Genomic DNA, 27,833 nt, shown 5'->3' with positions numbered 1-27,833 from the left:
TTTCCCTGAGAACATCTGTTCCCAGTTTATGCTCCCCAGTTCCTGCCTAATAGCATTGTAATTCCCCCTCCCCCAATTAAATATTTTCCCATCCTGTCCCTCTCCATGACTATAGTAAAGGTCAGGGAGTTGTGATCACTATCACCGAAATGCTCTCCCACCGAGAGATCTGCCACCTGGCCTGGTTCGTTGCCCAGCACCAAGTCCAACATAGCCTCCCCTCTAGTCGTCCTATCTACATATTGAGTCAGGAAACCTTCCTGGACACACCTGACAAAAACTGCTCCATCCAAACTATTTGCACTAAGGAGGTTCCAATCAATATTAGGGAAGTTGAAGTCACCCATGACAACAACCCTGTTACTTCTGCACCTTTCCAAAATCTGCCTCCCAATCTGTTACTCCGTGTCTCTGTTGCTATTGGGGGGTCTATAGAAAACTCCCAACAAAATGACTGCTCCTTTCCTGTTTCTGACTTCCACCCATAATGACTCAGTAGACAAACCCTCCTCGACGACCTCCCTTTCTGCAGCTGTGATACTATCCCTGATTAGCAATGCCACTCCCCCACCTCTTTTACCTCCCTCAATATTCCTTTTGAAACATCTAAACCCCGGAACATCCAACATCCATTCCTGCCCCTGTGATATCCACGTCTCCGTAATGGCCACAACATCGTAGCTCCAAGTACTGATCCATGCTCTAAGTTCATCACCCTTATTTCTGACACTTCTTGCGTTAAAATAGACACACTTCAACCCATCATACTGGCTGCAACTTTGTCGTGTCAATTGTCTAACCTTCCTCACAGACTCTCTGCGCTCGGTATCTGCCTGTTCAACAGCTACCCCATCCACTGATCAGTGGCTCCGGTTCCCATCCCCCTGCCAAACTAGTTTAAACCCTCCCGAAGAGCTCTAGCAAACCTCCCACCCAGGATATTGGTGCCCCTCCAGTTCAGATGCAACCCGTCCTTCTTGTACAGGTCCCACCTTCCCCAGAAGGTATCCCAATGATCCACATATCTGAATCCCTCCCTCCTACACCAGTTCTGTAGCCACGTGTTCAGCTGCACTCGCTCCCTGTTTCTAGCCTCACTAGCACGTGGCACCGGTAACAATCCTGAGATTACTACTCTGCTCGTCCTGCCTTTCAGCTTCCAACCTAACTCCCTATATTCACTTTTCAGGTCCTCATCCCTTTTCCTAGCTATATCATTGGTACCAATATGTACCACGACCTCTGGCTGCTCCCCCTCCCCCTTAAGAATCCTGTGGACTCGATCCGAGACATCCCTGACCCTGGTACCCGGGAGGCTAATGGTGTTCAGTGTTGTTTTATTTCCAAATTGAACAGCAACTTCTGGCAATCACACATGCACAGTTAAACATAAAAATCCAGAAATTTCTGTCCAAGATAACCTGCTTCTCAAAAACCCTCCAGATAGCAGCATCTCATCATCTTGACTCAGCATTCAAATGTAATGAATGTCTTGAAGTTATTGTATTTACTTTGTAGATATGAACTAAACAGAGCAGAAAAAAGTTAGAGTCTGGCCATTCCAGTCTAAGCATGTCTTTAATAGCAGTTACTGCTAAACAACCTCTCTGTCACTGCCTATTATTGAGTCTCATTCCTTCAGCTTTTAATTATTGCTGGTGGGTTTTATTTTAAATGTAAAACTTTTACATTTTCTTTCTGCCTCTTTTTTCTCTCTTAATCCAATCTTTCTTTCAGTTTTTATTTTGCTTTCTGTACCAGATTAGACATTGAATTCTCTATTCTAACTGGCATTTCCTGGTTCTGACTTTGCACTGCTCATTAACAATTCTACAGCTTGATTGGTGAAGAAGATAGGCTGTTGCATGCCCTGTTCACACAGGTCCAGATGCTCTGTAGAGGGTGCTGCGCCTTTTGGATGGTTGGCTGACCTCAACATACTGTGCAAAAACTTATGGCCAGAAAGTCTACGGGCAAGTGCAAGTCTGAAGATTGGAAATTCTCTTGTTTGGTGTTCTCAGCAAACTTCAGCTGATTGATATGTAACTGTTTTGACATATACAGGTTGCTTTTTGCATGTTGCATATTGAGTAAATTATACTGTCTTTCAAACAGCCTCCAGTCAATAGTGTGGACTTCAAGTTAACAGGAGGACCTACATTTGTACTCAGAATTAGCAACCTGGTTCTTGTACATGTAGGACTTCATCATACCCTGCGCAAAGGCTGTACCGGCAAAGACGGAGCTAGCTGGAGATGACTGAAATACAGTGTCCCAGGAGACTGCTTCTCTCCAGGCAGGTGGCCACTGACACCTGTGCTCTCATTGCCGAAGATCTTACAGCACTGGTTGCCATGCTCTGCCAGTAGCCATCAAAGTCACTGTGGCCTTGAACTTCTCCTGGTTCCTTCCGGGATCAGCTGCAGACTTTAGTGGTATCTTGCAAACGTTTGAACACCACTGCATTTCACAAGTTACTGATGCCCTATTTTCCAGTTCTGGACAATACATTCATTTCATGACAGATAAGGCCTCACAGGCACATAGGGCATTGGGCTTCGCTGCCGTCACTGGATTCCCCCAGGTGCAGGGCATCATCGATTGCACCCAAGAGGCCATCAAGGCAACCAATAACTGACCAGTCAGATTCATCAACATATGAAGAGCTTCCACTCCAAAACTCATGCGATCTGTAACCACAACAAGAGCCTCCTCCATGTGTGCGCTCGCTTTCCTGGCACTGCCATGACTCCTTCATCCTTCATCAGTCCAGGCTGCCGCAGATCTTCACTTCAATCCCCAAAGTCCATGAATGGATCCCTTGAAGAGATGGCTACTCACCCCTCTATGAGAGCCCCAGACAGAGGCACAATTGCAATACGACAAACACCACCTGCTCACTAGGACCACCACTGAGCAGGTCATCGGGATTCTGAAGATACAATTCCAATGCCTGAATCAGTCGGGTGGCGGCCTGCAATACACTGCTGCAAGAGTCTCAGTCATTGTGGTGGTCTGCTGTACTCTCCATAACATGGCCGTCCAGAGAGGTGTGGACCTTGAGGACGATGAGGCCCTGGAACCACATGAGGAAGAGGAGGTACAGGAGGTAAGAGAAGAGGAGGAAGTATAGGCTGAGGGCGACGATGCAGAACACCAAGGTGCTCCGGCTGCACAGGGTGGTGGCCAGGCATGGCGCAGGCTCTGAAGATCTCGGCAAGATGCCATGAATGTCAGGGATCATCTGATCAAGGAATGTTTCAGCTAAGCCCCTCTGACCTGCATGAAGGGCATGCTATGGGCATCAGTCTGAGGTACCTGTGCTGACACATCCATGAAAGACAAATCACTGTGGAGGGACCATTGATTTCCTTCACCATCTCATTTCACTTTCCTTGTCACGTCAACAATAAAAAGAGTCTCACACATGTGGCTGAAAGTGCTTAATACAGTGCAAAGAAATGGACGTAATGCTCAGAGACAGCAAGTAGACATCCCAGTATCCCACTCAGTGTTCCGTGCTACACAGTGGCCTCTGCCCTCAGCTACTGCTATGCAGTGCTCCACTTGTGACCTCAGAGAAGGTGGAGACTGCCTGCTGACTTGTCTCTGCCTACAGCTGAGATGCATGTGGCAGTCGTCCTCGTAGTTTAAGCACCTGTGAGGGCATCTCCAGAGGCTGTTGGACCTGCAGCATTGCAGGGGCAGCCTCTGTCACTTGTCCCTGCAGCACAGAGGCTCCCACTGACAAAGGAGGCCAGGATGATGAAGGTGTCCCATGAGAGATGGCACCCTCATCCTCCTCTGTGACATCATTTAAGTGCCTCAGTTGGCTACTTGCCGCTTGCCCCCATCTGGGCCTGAAAATTTAGTCTTTGTCACAAACATCTGCAGCTGTATTTTTTTGAAAATCCCGCAATATTACCTTGTTTACAATTTATGGAATACTTCTGCTTAGCTTTTCTCTAGTAATTTTATCATCTTTGCAACAATGTAAATGTTACTTTTTTAAGCTGTAAACAGTACAAAAGTGCCTAATGTGCTGACTCTTTTAAGGAGATGTTAGTAGCTTATCCCAACTTACTGGAAGTGAATGGGGAGAAAATTACAACTTAGCCATTAGTATTTGTCCTAAAATGTCACTTCTACTGTTGCCTGGCAATGATTGTCATAGTTAAGCAAGCTTAAAGTATCAGCAATCTATCTTTTAAAATAAACATTTATTTTCAAATAGATTGCCATTGAAATTCACTTAGATTTTTTTTCTCCTGTAGAACAATTCTGTTCTTAACATTGTGTGGGCTCAAGAATTATCAGCTTTAGGTATCATCAAAACAATTGTTCGGACAAATCTGCTCTGATAGCAGTTTTTACGCTCTCAACTCAGCTGCAAAATGTTCACTTATGGTGGTGTACAGTGAGTTTTGCTCTTAGGTTTATATCAATGCATGTGTACTTGCAAATCTCCCATGGTGGCATGCCAAGAATATGCTGTTTTAGAATGTGGAGCTTCCAAACCTCCACAGAAAACATCCCTCTCACTCATAGTAGAGTCATAACAATATTTCCAGTCCCCTCTCTTTCCTCTTCCCAGATCAACGAAGTCACTCTCTTTTTTTCTCTCTGCCTCAACAAGATTTTGTCTCTTTTTCAAAGGAATTTTCTCCTCCCATCAATACGATCACTCTCTGCATTGTGCAATAGGGGCTTCTGTCTTCTTTTCATTCACTGCCCCCGCCCCCAACTGGACAAAGCCTTATTTACCCACAGATAAGATTATGATTGATCATAAGCTGTGAGGAGGCGACAAACGGCTGAATTTTCCCAGGCCGTTGGAGGAGGATTTTGGGGCCGAGTGAAGTGGGAAAATCTGGGAAAAAGACAACGGGTTGAGAGCCTGAGGGGATCCTTCCCTATTGAAGCTTTCCCAGGGGTTGATTGAGAGTCCAGTGGGGAATGCCCACTATTTGGTGGGATGCCAATTGTGGTAGCTTAAGAGGCAATTAAGAGCCTTTCTAAGCATGAAATCCATCTTCGCCAACAACTCATAGGTTACATGCTGTGTCTGCAACTCACCCGGCTGGAGAAGGCAAGTGCGCTGCGGGAAGTCATTGCAGAGTCAAACTGACATGATAGGTGGATTCTTGTGCACTTCAAAATAATAATCGAGTGTCGGGACCATTTCCACATCTCGACCCTGCACTGGCTGTCAGGGCACCTGCCTGGGGGAATCTTCCCAGAGGCGGCCATTTAAGACGCTGCTTCCGGGTCCATCTGCAGCTTTGGAAGGACAGCAGTCCCACTGCCAGAGGTGGGCACTGCCGCTGCAGGTTGGGGACCGCTAGGGCGCCTCCATCTTGAGGGATCCTCTGAAGAGGTTAGAATCTTTTGAAAATAAACTCTGGCCAGAGCTGCCAGGCCGCCCTATGGAGGGGAACCCCCTGCACAGGATGGCCAGTGGCCACAGCTGTGGTCCGTTGATGGCTGTGGCCCACAGATGGCTGTGGCTCCAGTGGGGGGTTGGCGGGGGTGAGTGTGGAGGCTTCACAAGCCCCCCAGGCCAGTCGCTGGCAAGCCGCCTCTAGGGACCTGCCGGGCCTGGCCCTCAATTTGAGAATGCAACAGAGACAGGCCCCATCAGCCCACAGATGAGCAGTTAATTAAGCAGATTTGCTACCCGCCACTGCTGAGCGGGTAGCCTCTGCCTTTGATGACCCATCTCCGGGAGGATCACCCGGAGGCAGGAGTGCATCAGCCCGCTGACCTGATGCCAAGTTTTGTGAATTTTCTCCCAGTCCTGCCTTCAAGCCCACCCCATGGGACCGGAAAGATTCCGCCTGATATTTGCAGTATAAAGGGTGAGACCAGCAAGTCTGTGGTCTGCCACAGTGAAAGGCTTGCACTGACAAAAGCAGTTCCTTTAGCCTAAAATCACTGATTTCATGAAGTTATATGTGAAGTTTTAGGACAGCAACTTACTGCATGTGCCGTGGATGCCACTGAGGGTAATCTCACCTTATTGCCTGTGAGACTTTCCTGTGCCTTGGGGTCTACATATTCTGAAGTTTGTTGGACCTCTGGGGAGGGTATGCAGGATGGAATCTTCTGCCGATAAATTATTTTAAGGGTCAAGGCCATTTCCAGGTCCCGGCCCCACAAAGGTCTGCAGTGCGCACTTCTTCCGGGAGGTGCCCTCCAAATTGGCTGTCTCTGCGTCTGCTGTCCTGAGGGCTCCTGAGGCTGCAGGTCAGATCAGTAGTGGATGGCTAGCAGACCCACTGGAAGAGGTGGGCATTGCTGGGGCTGTTACGGGACCACAAGGGCACCTCAAAATGGAGACACCTCGGAAGCTTGAATGGAATGGCAAAAATAAAGAGGCCCGAAGTCAATAGGGATAGCGGAGTGGAATGGAAGCCCCTTAGGAGGATTGGTTTTGGTTGCGGGTGCAGCCTTTCATCCCCTGCAGCCCCGTCACTAGGGCACAGAGCTTCTAGCTCCGATAGCCACCTGCCCCGCCAGGGGGCCGCCACCACAGAGCTGTTGGATTCTGCACTCAGCAGGGGTCCATTCCGATGCGAGGAAGGTTCTGGCGGAGTCTTCACCATTGCCCACCTCCATTGGGCACTTAATTGGACTAAATGTCGCTTCCAGGTGGGTAGCTGGTGCCGTGTTGGCCCCGTCTCTGACGAGATTGCCAAGAGGCGAGAACATGTTGGGACGTCAATCCGATGCTTTCACCTCTGATTTCATTCCTGGTTCCGCCTCCGCCGGACCTGAAAGATTCCACTTGCAGTGTCCTCCAGCTTAGCAGCCACAACAACAGGGGCAGCAACTCCAGCAGCAGCAGCTGCTTTCTCCACAGCCACATGCAGCTCCATGGAACCAAAGGATTGGACTCAGGACTGCAACTCAAATGAGGCGATACTCTTAAGGTCTATAGGGCAAGGGTCAGCTTCTTCGACCTCTGAACAAAAGTGCCTCAGAAGGCTCAGGTTCCGAAGAAGGGTCACTGACCCGAAACGTTAACTCTGCTTCTCTTTTCACAGATGCTGCCAGATCTGCTGAGTGGTTCCAGCATTTCTTGTTTTTATTTCAGGTTCTTGTGCCAGGTAGTTGCAGGCCTCTGCAGACTCTTGGACGAAGACTTCCACCCACAAGGAGTAGCTGGCCACCCATTGCCCCTGGCTGTCAAGGTGACCATAGCCCTCAATTTATTCCCATCTGGGTCCTTCCAGGGCTCAGTTGCAGACATATGTAAGATCTCATAATCTTCAGGCGACAACTGTATCAACCAGGTCACCGATGCCCTGTTTGTGAGGACTTATAACGACATCAAATTTGAAATGGATGATGCTATTCAAACCCAGAGGGCTATTGCCTTTGTTTCCCTCGTGGGATTTCCACAGGTCCATTGGATGGTACACTGCACACATGTGGCAATCAAGGTGCCATCAGTGCAGCCAAGCATCTTTGTCAATCTGAAGGGATTCCACTCCTTTAATGTGCAACTGGTATGTGACAACCACAAGAGGATAATGCAAGTGTGCGCCAAGTATTCAGGGAGCTGTCATGACGTATTTGGCAGTCTCGGGTACTGCGGCCCTTCTCTCCACCAGACAGCCTCAGCGGTTGGCTCCTGGGGACAAGGCGGATACGCAGTCAAGACGTGGCTCATGACCCAGTGAGGAACTCATTCATGGAGGCACAGCAGAGGTGCAACAGGAGCCATATTACCGCCAGGGCCACGGTAGAGCAATAAAAACAGGAAGTGCTGGAAATATGCAGCAGGTCAGGCAGCATCTGTGGAGAGAGAAGCAAAGGTAAAATTTCAGGTCTGTGACCCTTCATCAGAACTGGCAAAGGTAAGCAAAGTATTAGGTTTTAAGCAAGTGAAAGGGGTGGGGGGGCAGTGGTGATGGGGAAGGGAACAAAAGGGAAGGTGTGTGAAAGGGCAGAGGGCAGGAGAGATTAAGTAACAAGGATGTCGTGGGACAAATGCAAAGAGTGTGTTAATGGTTGTGGTGAAAGGCAAAGAGAGTGTTAATGGCAGAATAATGAGCAGCTCTGTCCAAAAGCACAACATGAAAAACAGGCACATGGTTCAAAAATAAAATAAAATAATTTTTTAAAAAGAAATTAAAAATTATAAAAAGGCCAATCATGCTCTGAAATTGTTGAACTCAGTGTTGAGTCCGCAAGGCTGTAAGGTGCCTAATCAAACGATGAGATGCTGCTCCTCGAGCTTGCATTGATATTCACTGGAGCACGGTAGCAGGTCAAGGATAGAAATTTGGGAATGAGCGCAGGGTAGTTTGTTGAAATGGCAAGGAACCGGAAGCTCAGGACATGCTTTTGGACTGAGCGGAGGTGTTCCACAGAACGATCACCCAATCTACGTTCGGTCTCCCCAATGCAGAAGCGACTGAACTGTGAGCGGCGCATACACTATACTAAATTGAAGGAAGTACAAGTAAATCACTGCTTCACCTGGAAGGAGTGTTTGGGGTCTTGGATGGTGAGGAGAGAGGAGGTATAAGGGTAGGTATTAAACCTCCTGCGATTGCATGGGAAGATGCTGTCGGAGGGGACAAGGTGTCGAGGGTGATGGAGGAGTGGACCAGGTTGTCACGGAGGGGACGATCCCTTTAGAATGCTGACAGGGGAGGGGAAGGGAAGATGTGTTTGGTGGTAGCATAATGCTGGAGGTGACGGAAATGGCAGAGGATGATCCTTTGGATGTGGAGGCTGGTGGGGTGGCAAGTAAGGACAAGAGGAACCCTGTCGCGGTTCTGGGAGGGAGGGGAAGGGGTGAGGGCAGAAGTACAGAAAATGGGTCGGACACGGTTGAGGGCCTGGTCAACAGCAGTAGGGGGGATTCCTCGGTTGAGGAAAAAGGAAGACATATCAGAAGTGCTGTTGTGGAAGGTTGCATCATCAGAACAGGTGTGTCGGAGATGGAGAAACTGGGAGAATGGGATGGAGTCCTTACAGGAAACAGGATGTGAGAAAATGTAGTCAAGGTAGCCATGAGTGTCAGTGGGCTTCTAATGAATATTAGTGGACAGCCTATCCCCTGAGATGGAGACAGAGAAGTCGAGGAATGGGAGGGAAATGTCGGAGATGGATCATGTAAAGGTAAGAGAAGGGTGGAAATTAGAAGCAGAGTTGATGAAGTTTTCCAGTGCTGAGCGAGAGCAGGAAGCGAAACTGATACGGTCATCAATGAACCAGAAAAAGAGTTGGGGGAGGGGGGCTGAGTAGGACTGGAACAAGGAATTTTCAACATATCCCACAAAAAGACAGGCATAATTAGGACCCATGCAGATACCCACAGCAACACCTTTTATTTGAAGGAAATGAGTAGAGTTGAAGGAGAAGTTATTCAATTTAAGAACAAGGTCAGCCAAGCAGAGGAGTGTGGTGGTGGATGGGGACTGGTTTGACCTCTGTTCAAGGAAGAAGCAGAGAGCCCTCAAACCGTCCTGGTGAGGGATGGTGATGTAGAGAGATCGGATGTCCATAGTGAAGAGGAGGCGGTTAGGGCCAGGAAACTGTAAATTGTCGAAATGACGTAGGGCGTCAGAAGAGTCACAGATGTAGGTAGGAAAGACTGGACTAGGGGAGAAAAATTAGAGTCCAGATAGGAAGAAATAAGCTCAGTGGGGCAAGAACAGGCTGAAACGATGGGTCTACCGGGACAGTCCTGTTTGTGGATTTAGGGAAGGAGGTAGAAGTGGGCTGTCTGGGGTTTTGGGACTATGAGGTTAGAAGCTGTAGATGGATGATATCCGGAGGAGACGAGGTCAGTAACAGTTCTGGAGACAGTGGCTTGTTGTTCAGTGGTGGGGTCATGGTCCAGGGAGAGGTAGGGAGAAGTGTCTGTGAGTTGGCGTTCAGCCTCTGCAAGGTAGAGGTCAGTACACCAGACAACAACAGCACCACCCTTGTCAGCAGGTTTGATCACAATGTTAGGGTTAGACCGAAGAGAACGGAGTGCAGCATGTTCAGATGGAAGCAGGTTAGAGTGAGCGAAGGGACCAAAGAAATTGAGACGGCCGATGTCACGCCAACAGTTCATGACACAATCGAGCAAACCTGCTCAAAATGAAGTTGCACTGCTTTGAGCGATCTGGAGGAGCCCTTTAATATGCCCCAGCAAGGGTCTCCCAGATAGTAATGGTATTCTGTACCCTGCACAACATAGCACTCCAGTGAGGAGTGGAACTGGCGCCAGTGGAAGGTGGAGAGCACCCGGCATCCTTGGAGGAGGAGGAGAAGCATCCTGAAGTACCACTGATGCCTGCAGCCGCTGACCTGCCTGTCCAATTAGCCCACAATGCCCTCATCCAAGCACGCTTCACTTGAGAAGTGTGCTTGTGGCATTGAAATCTTCCTATTATGACCACAGTGCAAAGTGGCAGCCATAGTGTGCTGGCCAGAGATGTGGGCCAGCATGCACTTGCTGGCCTTCCGCATATGACTCTCCATGAGGTTGGCCGTGCTTTCAGTGGAGGTTGTCATCAGCGCAAGTGCCTGAGATATCATGCACTCATGCTAGAGATGGACTGCTCCATTTTCTGTGCAAGTGTGCATACCGCCTTTGGAAACTTTGACAGATGCACACAAATTTCCCGTTTCTGCTCCACAAGTATCCACTTGGCGTATGATTCCCCAAGGCTCAGCATGTGTCTCCAACTGAGCAGAGCTTGAAGTGACCTGCACCCTCCAATGGGGACTGTCCACTGCTGTCCCTGTCTCCAGCACCTGCTCATGCTCACGTGATGTGCTCTTCATTGTATGCCACACTACCTGAGAAGATGGGCCCACCGTGGTGTGTGTACCTGCACTGGAGGAGGATGAGCAGGATTCATGTGATGGTGCATCCTCAGGGTGTTGGTCCTCCTCTGAGGACTCGTCAGCCTCCTATCTCCTCTCCCCTGTCAGGACCCATGTTGGACTTGTGGGAGATGAGAATGATGATATCGTGCTGAACATAGGTTAAATAGAGTTTCAAATTGGCATAGTGCAAAACATGACATTTAATGTCTTGGTGACATCAATTCAACATGAGTGGCAGTTAAATGCCAAGTAGCTGCATGATATCTAATGCTGTCACCAGGGCTGGATTTTCAAAAGTCTGTGAAGGCAAGGTTGGGTGCGGATGCTCTTTGGAAATCATGATCTCAGATGGCATCAGTGGATCCCGATGCCTCCGGAACATTATCCTACGGAATTGGGCACTTAAAGGCCTCAATTGGCCTGAGGCAGGAAGGCTGTCCTTGGCCTGCCCCACTCTGGACAAGATGGCAGAGGGCTGAAATTTATAGTCCTGCCGCCGATTTCGGTGTTGGGCAAAAACAATGGCGGTCCACCCGTGTGGGCCACACGTCACAGAGCCGCCATGCTATTTAGTACGGCAGCTCATTTAAATAGCCGGGACGGACCGCCCACCCCGATGACGTGGAGGGGGCGGGCTGTCTGTTCCCGGCAATGGTGTCAGCTGCCTTTGTGCAGGCACTGATGCTATTTTTAAAGGGCTTCAAGCTCTACATCCTAATTTACATTTTTAAGAATTTGATTTTTAAATATTATATAAATTGATCTTGCCCCCGTCCCACCTCCCCCAAAACCATAGATTTAATTACCTGCCCTCTCCCCCCGCCCCACAAAACACTTACCTTGTGCACCTGACCACCCCCTCCCCCAAAATGCATCAACTTTACGATTTACCCCTTCCCATCATCCGCTATACCAATGCAATGAATGTGACCCCTCCCCTCCCCCCCCACTGCACAGAAAAACTTAACTGCTCCCCCCCTCCCCACCAGTGTTCCGCCTCTGAGCAGGAGTGCCAGCCACCAGCATGAATATCACGCCAGGAGAGACGTCGAAAGTGCAAAGGCAATTTATTCATTGGGCTCCCATCGCCAAGTGGCCGGGGGGCCGCCATGATGCCTCGCCGCTGCCGACAATATCGGGCCGGGCCTTCTGGCACCGAGATCTGTGGTGGGCCTCTCCCGCAGGCATCTTCCGACACCCCCCCCCCCCACCCCAGGCACAACCCCCGACGTCAAGGGGTCTGTAAAATTCAGCCCTAAGAGTCAGCTTGAAACTAATCCGATCAGATAGCTCCCTGGGATGAGAGAGCTGTCTGTCCTGTGAGGAGAGATTGAGTAGAATGAGCCCACAGTCTCTCGAGTTCAGAAGAATGAAATATGATCTCAGAATTGTTACAACACTGAAGGAGGCTGTCCAAAAGAGCAATTTAACCTTTTCCCTGTGGCACTGCATATTGTTCCTTTTCAGATAACGATCCAATTCCCTATTCAGTGCCTTGATTGAATTTGCCTCCACCAGACTCTCTGGTAGTGTATTCCAGATCCTAACCACTTGCTGCGTGAAATAGTTTTTCCTCATGTTTCCATTGCTTCTTTCTGCAATTACCTTAAATCTCTCGTTCTTGACCCTTCCACCAATGGAAACAGTTTTTCCCGATCTATTCTGTCCAGACCCCTCATGATTTTGAACACCTCTATCAAATCTCCTCTCAACCTCCTCCAAAGAAAGTTGTCCCAACTTCTCCAATCTATCCGCGTAACTGAAGTTCCTCATCCCTGGAACCATTGTCGTGAATCTTTCTGAACTCTTTCTAATGCCTGCACATCTTTCCAAAAGTGTAGTGTAGTAAAGCCTGCTATACTCTCAGCACTACATGAACTGCTATGCCTGTGCTGGGACGAGGGAGCAGTACCCCAGGACATGCGCGATGCCAATATCATCACCCTCTATAAAAACAAAGGTGACCGTGGTGACTGCAACAACTACCGTGGAATCTCCCTGCTCAGCATAGTGGGGAAAGTCTTTGCTCGAGTTGCTCTAAACAGGCTCCAGAAGCTGGCCGAGCGCGTCTACCCTGAGGCACAGTGTGGCTTTCGTGCAGAGAGATCGACCGTTGACATGCTGTTCTCCCTTCGTCAGATACAGGAGAAATGCCTTGAACAACAGATGCCCTTCTACATTGCTTTCATTGATCTCACCAAAGCCTTTGACCTCGTCAGCAGACGTGGTCTCTTCAGACTACTAGAAAAGATTGGATGCCCACCAAAACTACTAAGTATCATCACCTCATTCCATGACAATATGAAAGGCACAGTTCAACATGGTGGCTCCTCGTCAGAGCCCTTTCCTATCCTGAGTGGCGTGAAACAGGGCTGTGTTCTCGCACCCACACTTTTTGGGATTTTCTTCTCCCTGCTGCTTTCACATGCGTTCAAGTGCTCTGAAGAAGGAATTTTCCTCCACACAAGATCAGGGGGCAGGTTGTTCAACCTTGCCCGTCTAAGAGCGAAGACCAAAGTACGGAAAGTCCTCATCAGGGAACTCCTGTTTGCTGACGATGCTGCTTTAACATCTCACACTGAAGAGTGCCTGCAGAGTCTCATCGACAGGTTTGCGGCTGCCTGCAATGAATTTGGCCTAACCATCAGCCTCAAGAAAATGAACATCATGGGGCAGGACGTCAGAAATGCTCCATCCATCAATATTGGCGACCACACTCTGGAAGTGGTTCAAGAGTTCACCTAACTAGGCTCAACTATCACCAGTAACCTGTCTCTAGATGCAGAAATCAACAAGCGCATGGGAAAGACTTCCACTGCTATGTCCAGACTGGCCAAGAGAGTGTGGGAAAATGGCGCACTGACACGGAACATAAAAGTCTGAGTGTATCAGGCCTGTGTCCTCAGTACTTTGCTCTATGGCAGCGAGTCCTGGACAACGTATGTCAGCCAAGAGCGACGTCTCAATTCATTCCATCTTCGCTGCCTCCGGAAAATACTTGGCATCAGGTGGCAGGACCGTATCTCCAACACAGAAGTCCTCAAGGCGGCCAACATCCCCAGCTTGTACACACTACTGAGTCAGTGGCGCTTGAGATGGCTTGGCCATGTGAGCCGCATGGAAGATGGCAGGATCCCCAAAGACACATTGTACAGCGAACTCGCCACTGGTATCAGACCCACCGGCCATCCATGTCTCCGCTTTAAAGACGTCTGCAAACACGGCATGAAATCCTGTGACATTGATCACAAGTCGTGGGAGTCAGTTGCCAGCGTTCGCCAGAGCTGGCGGGCAGCCATAAAGACGGGGCTGAAGTGTGGCGAGTCGAAGAGACTTAGTAGTTGGCAGGAAAAAAGACAGAGGTGCAAGGGGAGAGCCAACTGTGTAACAGCCCCGACAAACAAATTTTTCTGCAGCACCTGTGGAAGAGCCTGTCACTCTAGAATTGGCCTTTATAGCCACTCCAGGCGCTGCTTCACAAACCACTGACCACCTCCAGGCGCTTATCAATTGTCTCTCGAGATAAGGAGGCCAAAGAAAAAAAAAAGTGCCCAGAAATGGACTCAATACTCCAGTTGAGGCCGAACCAGTGTTCTGTACACGTTTAACATAACATGCTTGCTTTTGTACACCATGCCACTATTAATGAAGCCTATTTTGCTATTTGCTCTATTAACCGCTCTCTCAACCTGTCCTGCTATCTTCAATGATTTATGCCCACATATCCCCAGGTACCTCTGGTCCTGCACCCCCTTCAAAATTACACTTTTGATTTTATATTGTCTCTCTGCGTTCTACCTACCAAAATGAATCACTTCTCACTTCCCAGCATGGGATTTCATCTGCCACTTGTCCGCCCATTCCACCAACCTGACTATGTCCTTTTGAAGTTCTACATTGTCTTCCTCACAGTTCACACTGTTTCCAAGTTTCGTTCTATCCGTATCTAATTGAAATGTATCAAATTCTTAGAGGGCTTGACAGGATACATGCAGAGAGGCTGTTTCACCTAGCTGAAGAGTCTAGAACTAAGGGTCATTGTCTTAGGTGAAGGGATTGGCCATTTAAGACTGAGATGGGGAGATATTTCTTCACTCAGAGGGCTGAAATTCTTTGGAATTCTCTACCCCAGAGGGCTTTGGATGCTCAGTCAATGGGTATAGAAATTGCAGACACTTTATTACATATTAGTTGATCTTTTGTGGCGTTGAACATGGAGGAGTTTTGTAATTTTAAACTTACTGCTGGAGTGTAAAACTGGTATTGTGAGTTAGGCGATTGTCACAGAAACTGCACCTAACACTTTACTGATTTGAGTGGAAAGAAAAATCGGGCAGTTTCTATCATGAGCACCTGACTGCTACCCCAGCTTTACAACCCAGTAAGTTGAAAATTACCTCAGTGAGTCAAGACCAAATATTGGGTATAATTTTGACCTTGTGGGATAGTGAAAACCAGTGATAGCGAACCCACTGCCCTTTTTACAGCTCTCACAATTAGTGGAAATAAAATTTGGGAGAGCTGTATAACGGCTGCAGATTTACTATCACCTGTTTACACTATCACACAATGTCAAAATTACCTACACATGGTCTTCAGATGAAGCAAGATTAGAGGCTGGCAAATAATTAAACCAGGCCATTCAGAGGTAAGTCAATCCTTATTTTATCATTGCCATATAAATTCCAATATTCACTGCCTATGTAAAATTGTCACAATGAAATTAGACCCTGCTACCAGTGGTGGCGTTGCAGTTCCTCCACTTGGGGAACGATATAATTACAGCATAACAAATTTGCATGAATAGTTGCCATTTAAAATTATAAGAATTTATGTCAGTAACATTTGGCAAGGTGTGTGTGAGATCTTTTATAATATATATATGAAATATACAATATATATTATATTATAAATAAGTATATATTTATGTAAATGTTATTTATTCCCCTGTTCAACAATTGTTCATCAAATTGGTTTGGCATTTAAGCCATGAAACAAGGGCTGGTATATCCTGCTGCTGCTTGGGAGACATGAGGGGAGAATTTTGTAAAGACATGACAGATCCAGTGACTAAAGAGAGGTTTTTTGTTTATTCTGGGCACGTAATCTAATGTAACTTTATCAGAGTTTGTGGAGATACTCTCAAGCCTGTAGAGTAGCAAGATTCAGCTATGAGAACAGTCCAAAATACACTGTCAAACCATCCGTGGAAAGAAACAAAGAAAAAACTCAAACATGAAACAAAGGGTTCTAAGAGGATGTTTGGTACGCAAATATTTATACTTGTATGTTGCTTGTAACAATCACTCATGTATGCAAAGAACAAAGAGCCCTGGCAATTTCTTTATTATAAACAGAATTCTTTATTAACTGCCCACAAATTCATATCTACTCAAGTGTGCTTACAGTTATCCATATAATTAAAAGTCTTCTGACTCGTGCATGTTAATAGCATCACACCTTTCAAATGGGTTCCATTTTAAACTGTAACAGTTCAAGGGCATCTCACATCAAAAACAATACATCTTAAAAGCATTGTATGTCTTTCTGGTGATTGGCTCCAAGAACTCTATTTTCTAAACTACTAATCAAATATACAATTGACTTAATGTCTGACCAATCAAAAGTAGTTCCATTCATTCAGCAGATAGTTCAAGGTAATATTGAGTGGCAAGTAAACAAACACAAAATGAGGTAATCAATTTTTTTTTCCAAAGCTACTATTCACAAAGAAGCAAGTAGCAAAATTCAACCAGATCAAACTGTTTGTTACAAGCTCACAGGACACCAGTCTGGTGTGGACTTTGTCTTTAATGAAACTGACTGTAATGGCTGCCTGCAGTCAGAGTACCTCATGGTAGAGATCACATGACTACAGCAAGCCAGGAGGCACATTGGTACAGTGTTGCATTTCTATCCCAAACGTCCCCCTTTCGTACAAAAAAAACCACAAAAAAAATTTGCATGCATTATCGTTGACACTGTGAGTTGCCCAGGTTACCCACTATGCACACAACTGTTCTCATGCATTAGTAGTTCGTCATTCATGTCAGTCATGCATTGCACACATAGTAAATCGTGCCAGTCTCTTAATGGTGCACGTGCGTGTTGTCGTTGGTTGCTCATCTGGTTGATTTTCCTTCTCCGGCGAGTGTCGTTCCCTTGTCCCTTGCTGTGGTAACTGTTGTTGTTCCATTTACGTTGTTAGGGTGCTGTGGACCACTAGGACTGATGGTTGTTCTGTGGTCTGTGCTGTTGATGAGTTCTCATCTTCCTGATTGGCCGCCTGCCATGTAGGAACAGCTTCTCCAGTTGGGCGTGTGTGCCTGCGGTTGTGACGGTATCTCTGGTCCTTCACTACCACTGTATACAATCGAGGTGACAACTGCTCTATACAGGTCCCAAGTTGTAACTTGGGCTGACTCTTGTTGAGCATGTTGAAGGTTTGTACCCTGACTGGCTCTCCAATGCTCAGCTCTGGCAATGGTTTGGCAGTTTTGTCAAAATGAAATTTACCTTACTGCCATTTCACCTTGATTTTGTTTGCCCGCTCTATGGAATCCGAGCGCTCATTCCCCACAGCCTCCACCTCGGGCACCTGATCAGATGACTGCCAGATCTTCCTGGGCGCTTGAGCAGATGACTACCAGATCTTCCTCTTACTCGCTGCCTATATGACTCGCGTCACCTTGCAACTGGCAAAGGCGTTCTCGTTCCAGCACTGGCGCCCGTTCCTGTAGGCCATCTCCTGGGTTTTTTCTTTTTGCACGTTGAGGGTTACCAGTCCAAGCTTTAGACTTGCATCTGCTGAGATGAGCGGCTTTTGCTTGCAGTCTATGATTTGGAACTCCAGATCTTCGTTCTTGCCATTGCAATGGGCTCTCAGAGTAACTTGTCCTCTTGGCACAAGTATGGTGCCATCATATAGCCTCAACCTTCCTTTTGAGGGCCTCATCTTTGGATCGCCATGTTGAGCCACTTTGCACAGTTCTGTGAAGGTCATGGTGTTGCATGACGCGCCAGTGTCTATCTGGCACTTTATGTTGACTTGATATTCTCCTTCTGCAGGCATCATTCCTACAGCCACAAACCATTTGTCACCGATCAACCTGTCTGAACCAACCTGTTTTATGTCGTTTTGTGATTGGTCAGAATCTTCGGCTGATATCTCTCCAGTGGCCATCTGTACCTGCTTGTTGTGCTTCCTTCTAGCCAAACACTTGCGTGCAAAATGATTCAGCTTCTTGCAGTGAGAACACTGCTTTCCCCATGCTAGACATGCCTTCTTTTCCTGTGTGTGATCCCCTCCACAGTATTTGCATCCTGCCTTTCATCCGTGATCTTTCTACCCTTTCGGCCTGGAATGTCTATCAGCATAATGCAAGGTCTGGTCTGTTCTGCCATGAATATGCTCTAGCTGCTGATTTACAACCTCAGCGCTTCTGCACACGTCGATTGCTTTCCTGAGAGTCAGTTGCTGCTCTCTCAGTAGACGTGTGTTCACTGCGGGATCTCTTATGCTTAATACAATCCGGTCTTTAATTAGATCATCTTTAGTTGCGCAAATTCATAGGATTCTGCACGCTGTGTTAATGCAGTCACATATTGATCAATGGACTCTTTTTTACCTTGGGCCCTAATATTGAACACATACCATTCACATGTTACGTTCACTTGGGGTTCAAAGCATGCCTTCAAGGCTTTCAAAATTTCTGCTGTCCATTTTTTTGTTCTTCAGAGAGATTTAGGGTGGATTTTACTTTGTAACAGTCTCTGCCCAACAACATAGCTACTCGCTGCCACTCAGTCGCAATTTCGTAATTTTGCCATTGCAAGTGGAAGAACTGCCAGTTCTGCTTCATATCACCTTTCATTTCAACCAGCGCAGGCAGAGGAAATTTGCAGCGATTGTCTTGCTGTCATGCTTTCAGCTGTTTCTTTGTTCCTCTTCTGTGGTTTTTAGCAGCTTTTAGCAGTTCTGACCATTCCTGTGGCCTTTGTTACGTAGCTGTGCTTTTCAACAGCTCTTTACCATTCAAATCTCAGCTCCACTCTAACACCATATGACGAACTCACCAGTCTGGTATGGACTCTGTCTTTAATGAAACTGACTGTAATTGCTGCCTGCAGTCAGAGTACCTTATGGTAGAGGTCACATGACTATGTCATTAATTTTTGTGCAACTTCTTTCAGCAGCCATTTTTTTTTTGAATCACTGACTAAATATACCTGAAAATGTAATTTGTAACATGAGCACATTTTTAAAATACTCAAAGAAATCATTAAATCTAGATAGAAACACATCTATTATGATCTTAAAAATCCCTGTAAAAAATGTTCCTGTGCACTGGCCAGCCTATGTCTCTACAGCTTGTGACCAGATTGCTATCAGCTTCCCCGTGCTTGCAATAGGTTTCCTGCCAATATTTCTCAAGTTTTTAGCATGCTCATTTGTAGCATTTGACAACTAGGAAGCTTCACAATTTTTACGCTTGGTAAAATCATACTCCTGAAAAAACCTCATTCACCACTACTGCAATAAATAAAGTTCTGGATTTGTGTGGCTCTACTTCATTTTATTTATTATGAAATCTCTACTCTAAAGAAAGTAGGAAAGAAAGTTAGGCTACACTTTCGCAAAATGGGACTATCAGGTATTGTTTAGCTAGCAAGCCATGGCTGCTCTACTGGCAGTTTCTAGCAAGCATTGTTTAGCCATTAACATGAGCATGAGTCCTGTTGGGTGGTTATTTGGGACGTTATGGGTAGTCATTAATGTAATTTGTGTGGAACTGGGTTTGTCTGCACTGACTACATTATGATGTATTTTTCACCTCATCAATTTGTTTTAAAGTCCATATCCACAAGAAAGAAAGCCGTAACATGCACAAACTCCTGTCTTTCTTTATTTCACCACAATTTTGTGTTTCTTGTTCATTGTATATGAATTGTATTTAATATATCCAGCTATTGAGCGTTAACTGGGGGTTCATTTGTGCTCCTATAACTAGGAGCAGATTGAAACTATGGTTGTTGGGACAGGAAGTGCATGTTTGTAATGTGTATCTCTGTAAATAAATGCTTATAGAAGTGTGTAAAGATTGGCTCCAATTCTACCCTTCACCACCTAGCTTTCTGCAGTAAAACACCTCCCAGCTTCTAGCCTGATGCTTCTTCTGACAGGCAGTGGAACAATAAATATAAGTATAACTCTATCTATATTATTTATAAGTACATAAAAAATGCGCATTGCAATAATAACATGCAAAATATGCAGTCAAAACTGTTGCCCACTAATTCTAAATTTTAAAGATGGACAACATGTAGCAGTTGGATTACTAATGCAATCCTACCTACTTATCTCAAGACCATTTATGTAGGCATCCTGTTTATTTTGACGGAAGAGTGAAGTTCCAGTCTCTTCTCTATATATTAATGCATTTATAAATTTATGTCAATGCCAACATAAACGCTGGTATGCTTAATTCAACAAAGCTTTTCAGTCCTTAACAGTATTTAATGGCCTTTTATTACCACTTATGTTGACAGGCCCTTATCTTCACTTTCTGCTGAGGGTAAATCTGCCAAAATAGTGTGGAGGAGAAATATGAAGAGCATTATTGTTGCTTTGTCTTTTGAGACGTAGACTTTCTACTTTTGGTCATCCTTTGAAAAGAGGCAGTTGGCAAGTAATAGTTTCAGACAAACAAAAACATTTCTTGTCAGACAGATTCTGGCTAGACTGAAAGTGAGATGTCAGCCATGGATCCCGAGTAGTGAGTACCTTTTCTTTTATTAAGAGCCGCATTTGTGGCAAGAAAACAAAGCTCTGAATGACTGACTGTCCGGGCCTATAAAACTGAAAAGGCAAGGTGCAGCAGGATGCAATAGGTTTATGTTGACAAAATTAGAATGGTCCCCAACACGCAGATTAACTGAGTACAACTGCAGTAATAACACAGCCAAAACTGATCCTCACCCAACCCAACCCAAACCTTGATTTCACTCTCCATCCCAACCCATGCCCTGGACCCCAGGCTCCTCATAAAAATACAAGAACACACATATCAGTATCCCCTCCCCCACCAATTCCTAGAGGAATGCCAGATAATTTCTGCAGCTATGGGACATTTGGGGCTGATAAAGGTATAAAGTACGAAATGTACAGGAAAAGAGACAAAGGTTTGGAAAGGGAGAAAGAAGCATACAGACCACTAGATGAATAGGAATAATGAGAAAGAAAGACGTACATACAGAGAAATGGAGAGAGAGAGAAATACAAAATGACAGGAATTGTGTGAGAGGCATAAAGAGTGAAGGCAGTAACCAGCAGAAACTTGCAGAATGAGAGAAAGAATGAGAAAAATAGTATGAGACAAGCCCAAAGATACAGAGGCCAGTGCCATAAAAATTGAGTAGTGAACGAGGCAGAAACAGTTACAAGAAAAAATGCACAATAGTTTTTCTTACTTTTTGTCTGGGAAAAAAAATCACAGGAATCAACTATGTTTTACATTTCATGCTCTAATGCTGCTGTTCTTCAAATACAAATGTACAATGTAAGGTGGGCAACTCAATGAAAAAATGGCTGATTTCTATTAATATTTATTGAAGCCTAGTTTCTTTTATCCAGTTTCTGCTAAGTAGAAAAAAATTAAACAAATCTATTCTTAATTTATTTCCAAATACAATGCCCATACATCAACTGGGAATCTTGTAAACAGATTTTTCATCAGGCAGGTAGTCAACAATGTTGGTATGTCATTTAATGATTCATTCATTCATAACATGGATATGTGCCATTATGGAATATCCACCTAATTGATTTTCACAAGACCTATCATTCACAGGGCATGAGGGACACAAACTGTGGGTACAAATCTTTGAAACTCCCTTTGCCACCAAAATTGTCTACCCATTTGGCCAGCCTAAACCCCACCCCAAATTCTGTGGGACAGGGTTATTTGAATAATAGTGCTAGGCATCTTGTTCCAGTAATGGTATTAGGGGGGCACTCAGTCCAGGAAGCCTGTGGTCTTTTGGATTGATAGCATAGTTATCCATCAGGGACAAAGGCCAGTGCAGCAAAGTAAACATTTGGTTCAATCTTTGGTCACGAGCTGGTCTGCCATTCATTTCTCTTAAACAATTTGATTTTGGGAGACAGCATTTTGCAACCCACTTACAGCCCTTTCACTGCAAGTATGCCTGCTTCAAATGGTGTCACAATAGAGGCGGTGCAGACAGAAGAAACACCCTCTGCCTCCATCAGATTTTTTAAATGGAGCGCCAACTGTTCTGAAATGACACCCCCAAAATCCAGGAATTTTGGGACTTATATTTCATGTCATCAGTTTAGAAAATGGAATTTAGAAGTCTTACTCAATTTTCAGTGCTAACACTATTGTATTATAGTAGGTGATTGGCGAAGCAGAGGATATTGGAGTGAAGACGACGATGGAGAAGGAGGACATATTTATTTGGATCAAGATGGCAGAAAGGTGAGGCATTAAACCAAAACTTGTTTGCCTTTCTAGGTGGATGTAAAAGGTCCCGTGACACTATTTGAAGAAGAGCGGGGGAGTTTTCCTTGGTGTTCTGGCTTTATTGTTCAATCAACATAATTGAAACAAATAATATAGGCATTTCTCATTACTTTACGTAGGAACTTGGCTGCCACATTTCCTACATTGCAACAGTGACTACACTTCAAAAATACTTAATTGACTGTAAAATGTTTTGGGATAGTGTGAGGTGATGAAAGGCACTACATAAATATATAAATTTTTGCTTCTATTACAGACATTCTGATCCAAGGGTCTTGAAATTATGTCATGCTTTTGTATGAACATTTAATATGTTGGTCAGAAATTACTCTCTCTCTTATTTTAGTGTAAGGACTAACTCATTTAAAATAAGGGTTAACATTTTTGCTAATATAGTGGAAAGAGCAATTTCAAACCAACAATTTAAGCATTCATATGCAAGCATGCAATGGCATAACTTCAGAGTCTATACTTATCTATGGATAAAAGCAAAATACTGTGGATGCTGAAAATCTGAAATAAAAACAGAAAGTGCTGCATAGTTTTCTCGATTCTTGATGAGGTTTCATTGATGTGTAGAATAATGGTAATTTCTGTAGTTTGAAAGTGTATTTTTGTGAAAGGAATACTAAATTGTAGCTCTGGTTTTCACTCCTTTTCTGAAACACAAATAACCACTACTGTTAAAGACAGCATTTTCAACTGTTTGCATATAGTTATGACCTCTTTTTCTGAGGTTTTCTAGTATTAACAGCAGCAGTGTGTATGTCTGGTCCTACAGGGCATACATAGATATAATGATATATCTCACCAAGCCAATGGGAAGGAGCAATCACACAATCGTTCGAAGAGCTGTGATCTGATTAAGTTTACCCCATTTATAAGTGGACATAGTAGGTGCATGTGGTCATCATCTCAAAGCATTCAGAGGTTTTGTCGCATGAAAAGTTCTTTACAAAATCGCTTTTATTTCAAAATTCTCCTTTTTCTGACTTTTTTCCTGAATATGCTTACATATATCCATTTTTACCCATTAAGCATCCAGCTCAGTACCTCTTATTGACCATAAAAGACAGAGAAAGATACTGCCATTTAGGCCGTGGGAAGCATGCAATAGCAAGTTAATGGCCCAGATTTTGTGGTGGTAATGATGTACAGTTAAATGTAGAAATCCAGAAGTTGCTGTCAATGACTCTATGGGCTGAATTTTATTCAGCCAGAAGGAGTGGGTTGAGAGTCATGGAGGGACAACAAATCGGGAGGGAACACGCTCGCCCGGAATCCTGATGTCATGATATCAGTTCCGTATTTTGTCAGCGGGAAAGGTCCAAGGCAGGGTTGCCACTATGACGTGGCAGGACTGAAATTCGAATTGCTGAGCATAATATGCATTTAGATAAAAAATTGGCTTAAGGGCAGCAAACAGTAAGTCGTGGCAAGTGGTTATTTTTCAGACTGGAGGATGGTAGACAGTGGTGTTCCCCATGGGTCATTGCTAGGACCACAGCTTTTTTTTTGCGATATATAAATGAGTTGGATCTTGGAGGTGACGCAAACAATGAGGATGATATGAACCGCTTGCAACAGATTACAAATAAACTATCAGAATGGGCAGACGAGTAGCAGATGGAATTTAATACTGACAAGTGGGATGTGATGTATTTTGGCAGAAGGACTAGAGAGAGGCAATATATACTTAATGGCACAGTCCTAAAGAGTGTGCATGGACAGAGGGATCTGGGGGTTCATGTGTATCGATCTTTGAAGGTGGCAGAACATATTGGGAGAGTGGTTAGTAAAGCATGTTGGATCTTGGGCTTCACAAATCGAGGCATAGAGTACAAAAGCAGGGAAGTTATGCTGAACCTTAATAAAGCTCTGGTTAAGCTCCAACTGGAGTGTTGCATCCAGTTATGTTCACCACACTTTACAAAGGATGTGAGGGTCCTTGAAAGGGTGCTGAGGAGATTTACCAGAATGGTTCCAGGGATGGGGGATTTTAGTGACAAGGTGAGGTTGGAAAAGCTGAGGTGGTTCTCCTTGGAGCAAAGGAGATTAAGGGGAGATTTGATAGAAGTGTACAAGATTATGACAGGTTTAGATAAGTTAGACAAGGAAAAACTGTTCCCATTAACTAATGGTACGAAGACTAGGGGATACAGGTTGAAGGTTTTTGGCGAGAGATTCAGGGGGAATGTGAAGAAGAACTTTTTTACACAGGTAATAATGATGTGGAACTTGCTGCCCACAAGGGTGGTGCAAGTGGAGACAATTAATGATTTTTAAAAGGAAATAGGATGGCCACTTGAAGGAAATAAACTTGCAGGGCTACTGGGATCAAGGGGGGGCAGTGGTACTGGCTGGATTGATCCACAGAAAGCTGACATGGACCCGATGGGCTGAATGGCCGCCTTCTTTGCCATAAATGATTCTATGGGCTCAATTTTGTAGTCCCGCTGCGAGAAGCGGCGGCAGGCAGGGAACATGCCCGCACGTGACCCACGCAGCCATGCCGCTGCAAATACATGACAAGCCGACATCACACTACATATGGCAGGATGGCACTGGTGACGCCGTGAATGGTGTCACCTGATGCAGGAGAAGGTGTTGGTGCCATCTTTAAAAGTCCGCCAGCCTGTAAACCGTGTATCCAAATGTAGAGGTACCCCCTCCCCCCACCCCACATAAAATAATGCAGAGTTGACCCCTTCCCCCCCTTATCCATAAAATAATGCAGAGTTGACTCCTTCCCAGCCTCGGTGCCAGCTTCTCATGGACGGGCAAGCGAAGGCCTGTGAGTGCCACACGTCGTGCTCAAGATTGGGAACGGATGGTAAGATCACGGTGAATTACATTCAAATGGATGCGAAGAGGTACTTACCATATTTAAAATAGGGTCCCATCACAGAGCAGCAGAGATGCCACCAGGCAGCTTCGCTGCCCCCGGGAAGATTGGAACCGCAATCCCATCAGGTTCTGTGGTGGCTGCAGCCACTCCAATTCTCCAGCACCCCCGCCACAAAACCCGCTATCGGGAGGAGAACAAGAGTCTGGCCTTATGACTCTATGCCCTCACTCCAATTTTATGAAAGTTTTTTAATTTAATCAACATGCCTTCTGATCCCCACCTGGTTAAAGGTGGCTGTACCAAGGTGAGGCATCAGTACTTTCCCCGGAAAAGCAGGCATAGAGAGCATTTGATGAATACAGTAAGGGTTACGGGGGGAACAGCAGCCATTGTCTGATGGCGGGGCAGCGCTCATGGCAAAGGTGGGTGCAGACGGGTTGCAGCCCTCATGGCAAGGGTAGGCTTTGTCTCGGGGTGGGCTCTCTGCAAGGGTGGCCAGTGAGGGGCATTAGCCTGTGTTCAGAGAGGTGTGGCAAGGGGAAGGTTCCAAAGGTCCTCTCTCCAAGGACATTGCACAGGAGGTGGAGGGACCACCTGGCAAGAGTCTCATGCCCCCAGTCTTTGTAGACCATTGCGCTGCGCAGCAGAGGCTCAGAGGGAAGCAGGACCAGGCGGTGGCTGGGCTAGCTGGTAAAGATCGATTAGGGGAGCCCCAGCAGCCGGCTATGCTAAGAAGGGTTTATCTGTGGCAGAGTGTGTACTGGCCTCACCTCAGCTACCTCCCTATGTCTAAGTAGCATTGTCAGCAGAGACTGCGGCTCCCCAAGGAAGCTGCCACCAACTTATGCACCATACTGTAGGATGAGCTGCGACTCATGGGCTTTGATGGACATCCAATGCCTGTGGGCCTGAGGATCACCGTGGCATTCAACTTTTACGCCTCTGGATCTTACCAAAGATCCACTGGGAACATGTGTGGGGTCTCCCAGGCAGCCGTCTACTGCTGCATCGAGCAGGTGACCAATGACCTGTTCAAGAGAGCCAGCGACTATGTGCGTTACTGGACCACCTCTGAGAGGCAGAGAGGCCCATCGGGTTCGGAACCATCGCGGGATTGCCCCAGGTGCAAGATGTCATCAATTGTACGTATGTGGCCATCAAGGTTCCCACTGAGCAGCCATCGGCCTTCATCAACAGGAAGGGCTTTCATTCCATCAATGTACAACTGATCTGCCGCCACCGAAGGCATTTCCTACAGGTGTGTGCCCGCTTCCTGGGAAGCAGCCACAATGCCTACGTACTTTGGCAGTCCCAGGTGCCGCAGTTTTGCCAGCCCCCCTTTAGCCTTCAGGGATGGATTCTCAGGGGCAAGGGATATCCTTTGAAGACATGGCTACTCATGAATGTGAAGAACCCTTACATTGCAGTAGTGGAAAGGTACAACATCTCATATGGGTCCACCCAAGTGACCAACGAGCAGGCCATTGGGCTGCTGAAGATAAAATTCCAGTGCCTTGATTGATCTAGTGGAACCCTGCAGTATGCCCTAACAGGGTCTCGTGTGTTGTGGTGGCCTACTATGCTCTGCACAATCCAGCACTGCAGTGAGGGGAGGCCTTGCATCGAAAGGACATGACTGAATGCCATTTCTCATTCAATGAGGAGGACACTGAGCAGGCAGTGCAAGATGATGAAGCCCTTGCACCAGAGGCCAGGGCCATTGAGAGACACGGAAGGGAGGCTCAGGACAATCTCATACATATCCAGTTCCTGCCACCATGATGCTCATTCCAAGTGAACTCAATAAAGACTCACCTCACTGTATTCCGTGTGTCACCTCTTATCTCACTCCCGCACCTTGCACTCAGGTTCACCAGGTGCACTCACAGAGCTGAGAAGGTGACCATACACAGCCTGCCCCTGCACTGGCAGCCCATTGAGGCAGCAAGCATGAAGATGACATCTGACAGGGCAGCAGACAAAGCATGAGAGAGTCTCAACAATGAAAGTGGCCTCCATTTATTTAAATTTTCACAATACCTAATAACAAGACTCCTGTGAAACCCCAAGTGCATCTAAATGCTCTTCTTTGCACGCTTCCATGATCTTCTACAAAGTGCTGGCAGCTGAGGTGGAGGCAAGCTGCTGAACGCACTGCCCCGTTGCCTGGGATGTCTTTGGTGGGAGTCCTCAGGCTGCCTGAGGCTTGGAGGGCCTCAGCTAGCTGAGGAGTTCCCACACAGGTGCAGGAACTTCCTCAGTCGTCGCAGCATCTGGAGCTGGAATCACTGGTGAAGGAGATGAGGAGCACTGTCCACACTCAACGGCCCATCAACAGCCGGGGGCTCAGCATGGGCCAGGTCTCCCATAGTCCTTTGATTGTCAGTGGCCTCACCTGTCGCGGCCTCCATCAGCTGCTCAGACGCATGTGTGGTGCTCACACCCACTTGTGACCCTGCATTTATGCTTGAGCGCATACCCACCGATGTGACAGTATCTGCAATAGTGTAGGATGCAGGGGAACTGTGTGACAGTGCACCGTCTGATGATTCTTCCTCCTCCTCAGAGGTTAGTGGGATTCCAGTGGCGCCAGCAGGCAA

At 46.3% G+C, this 27,833-nt stretch overlaps 1 protein-coding gene across 1 annotated transcript in view; it reads left to right on the top strand.

Moving 5' to 3' along the window:
* The window catches only part of ablim2 (actin binding LIM protein family, member 2), a 444,286-nt gene that overhangs the window by 323,244 nt on the left and 93,209 nt on the right, over positions 1-27,833 (top strand). Inside the window, exon 14 of the mRNA XM_068019832.1 lies at positions 22,255-22,340. Within this exon, the coding sequence (XP_067875933.1) occupies positions 22,255-22,340 (86 nt within the window). The remainder of the gene's footprint in view (positions 1-22,254; positions 22,341-27,833) is intronic.

This window comes from Heterodontus francisci, chromosome 1 (assembly GCF_036365525.1).
Source record: "Heterodontus francisci isolate sHetFra1 chromosome 1, sHetFra1.hap1, whole genome shotgun sequence".
In the NCBI taxonomy this organism is placed as follows: domain Eukaryota; kingdom Metazoa; phylum Chordata; class Chondrichthyes; order Heterodontiformes; family Heterodontidae; genus Heterodontus; species Heterodontus francisci.
The sequence above is the reverse complement of the archived record's forward strand: the minus strand, read 5'-3'. Positions and strand labels throughout refer to the sequence as shown.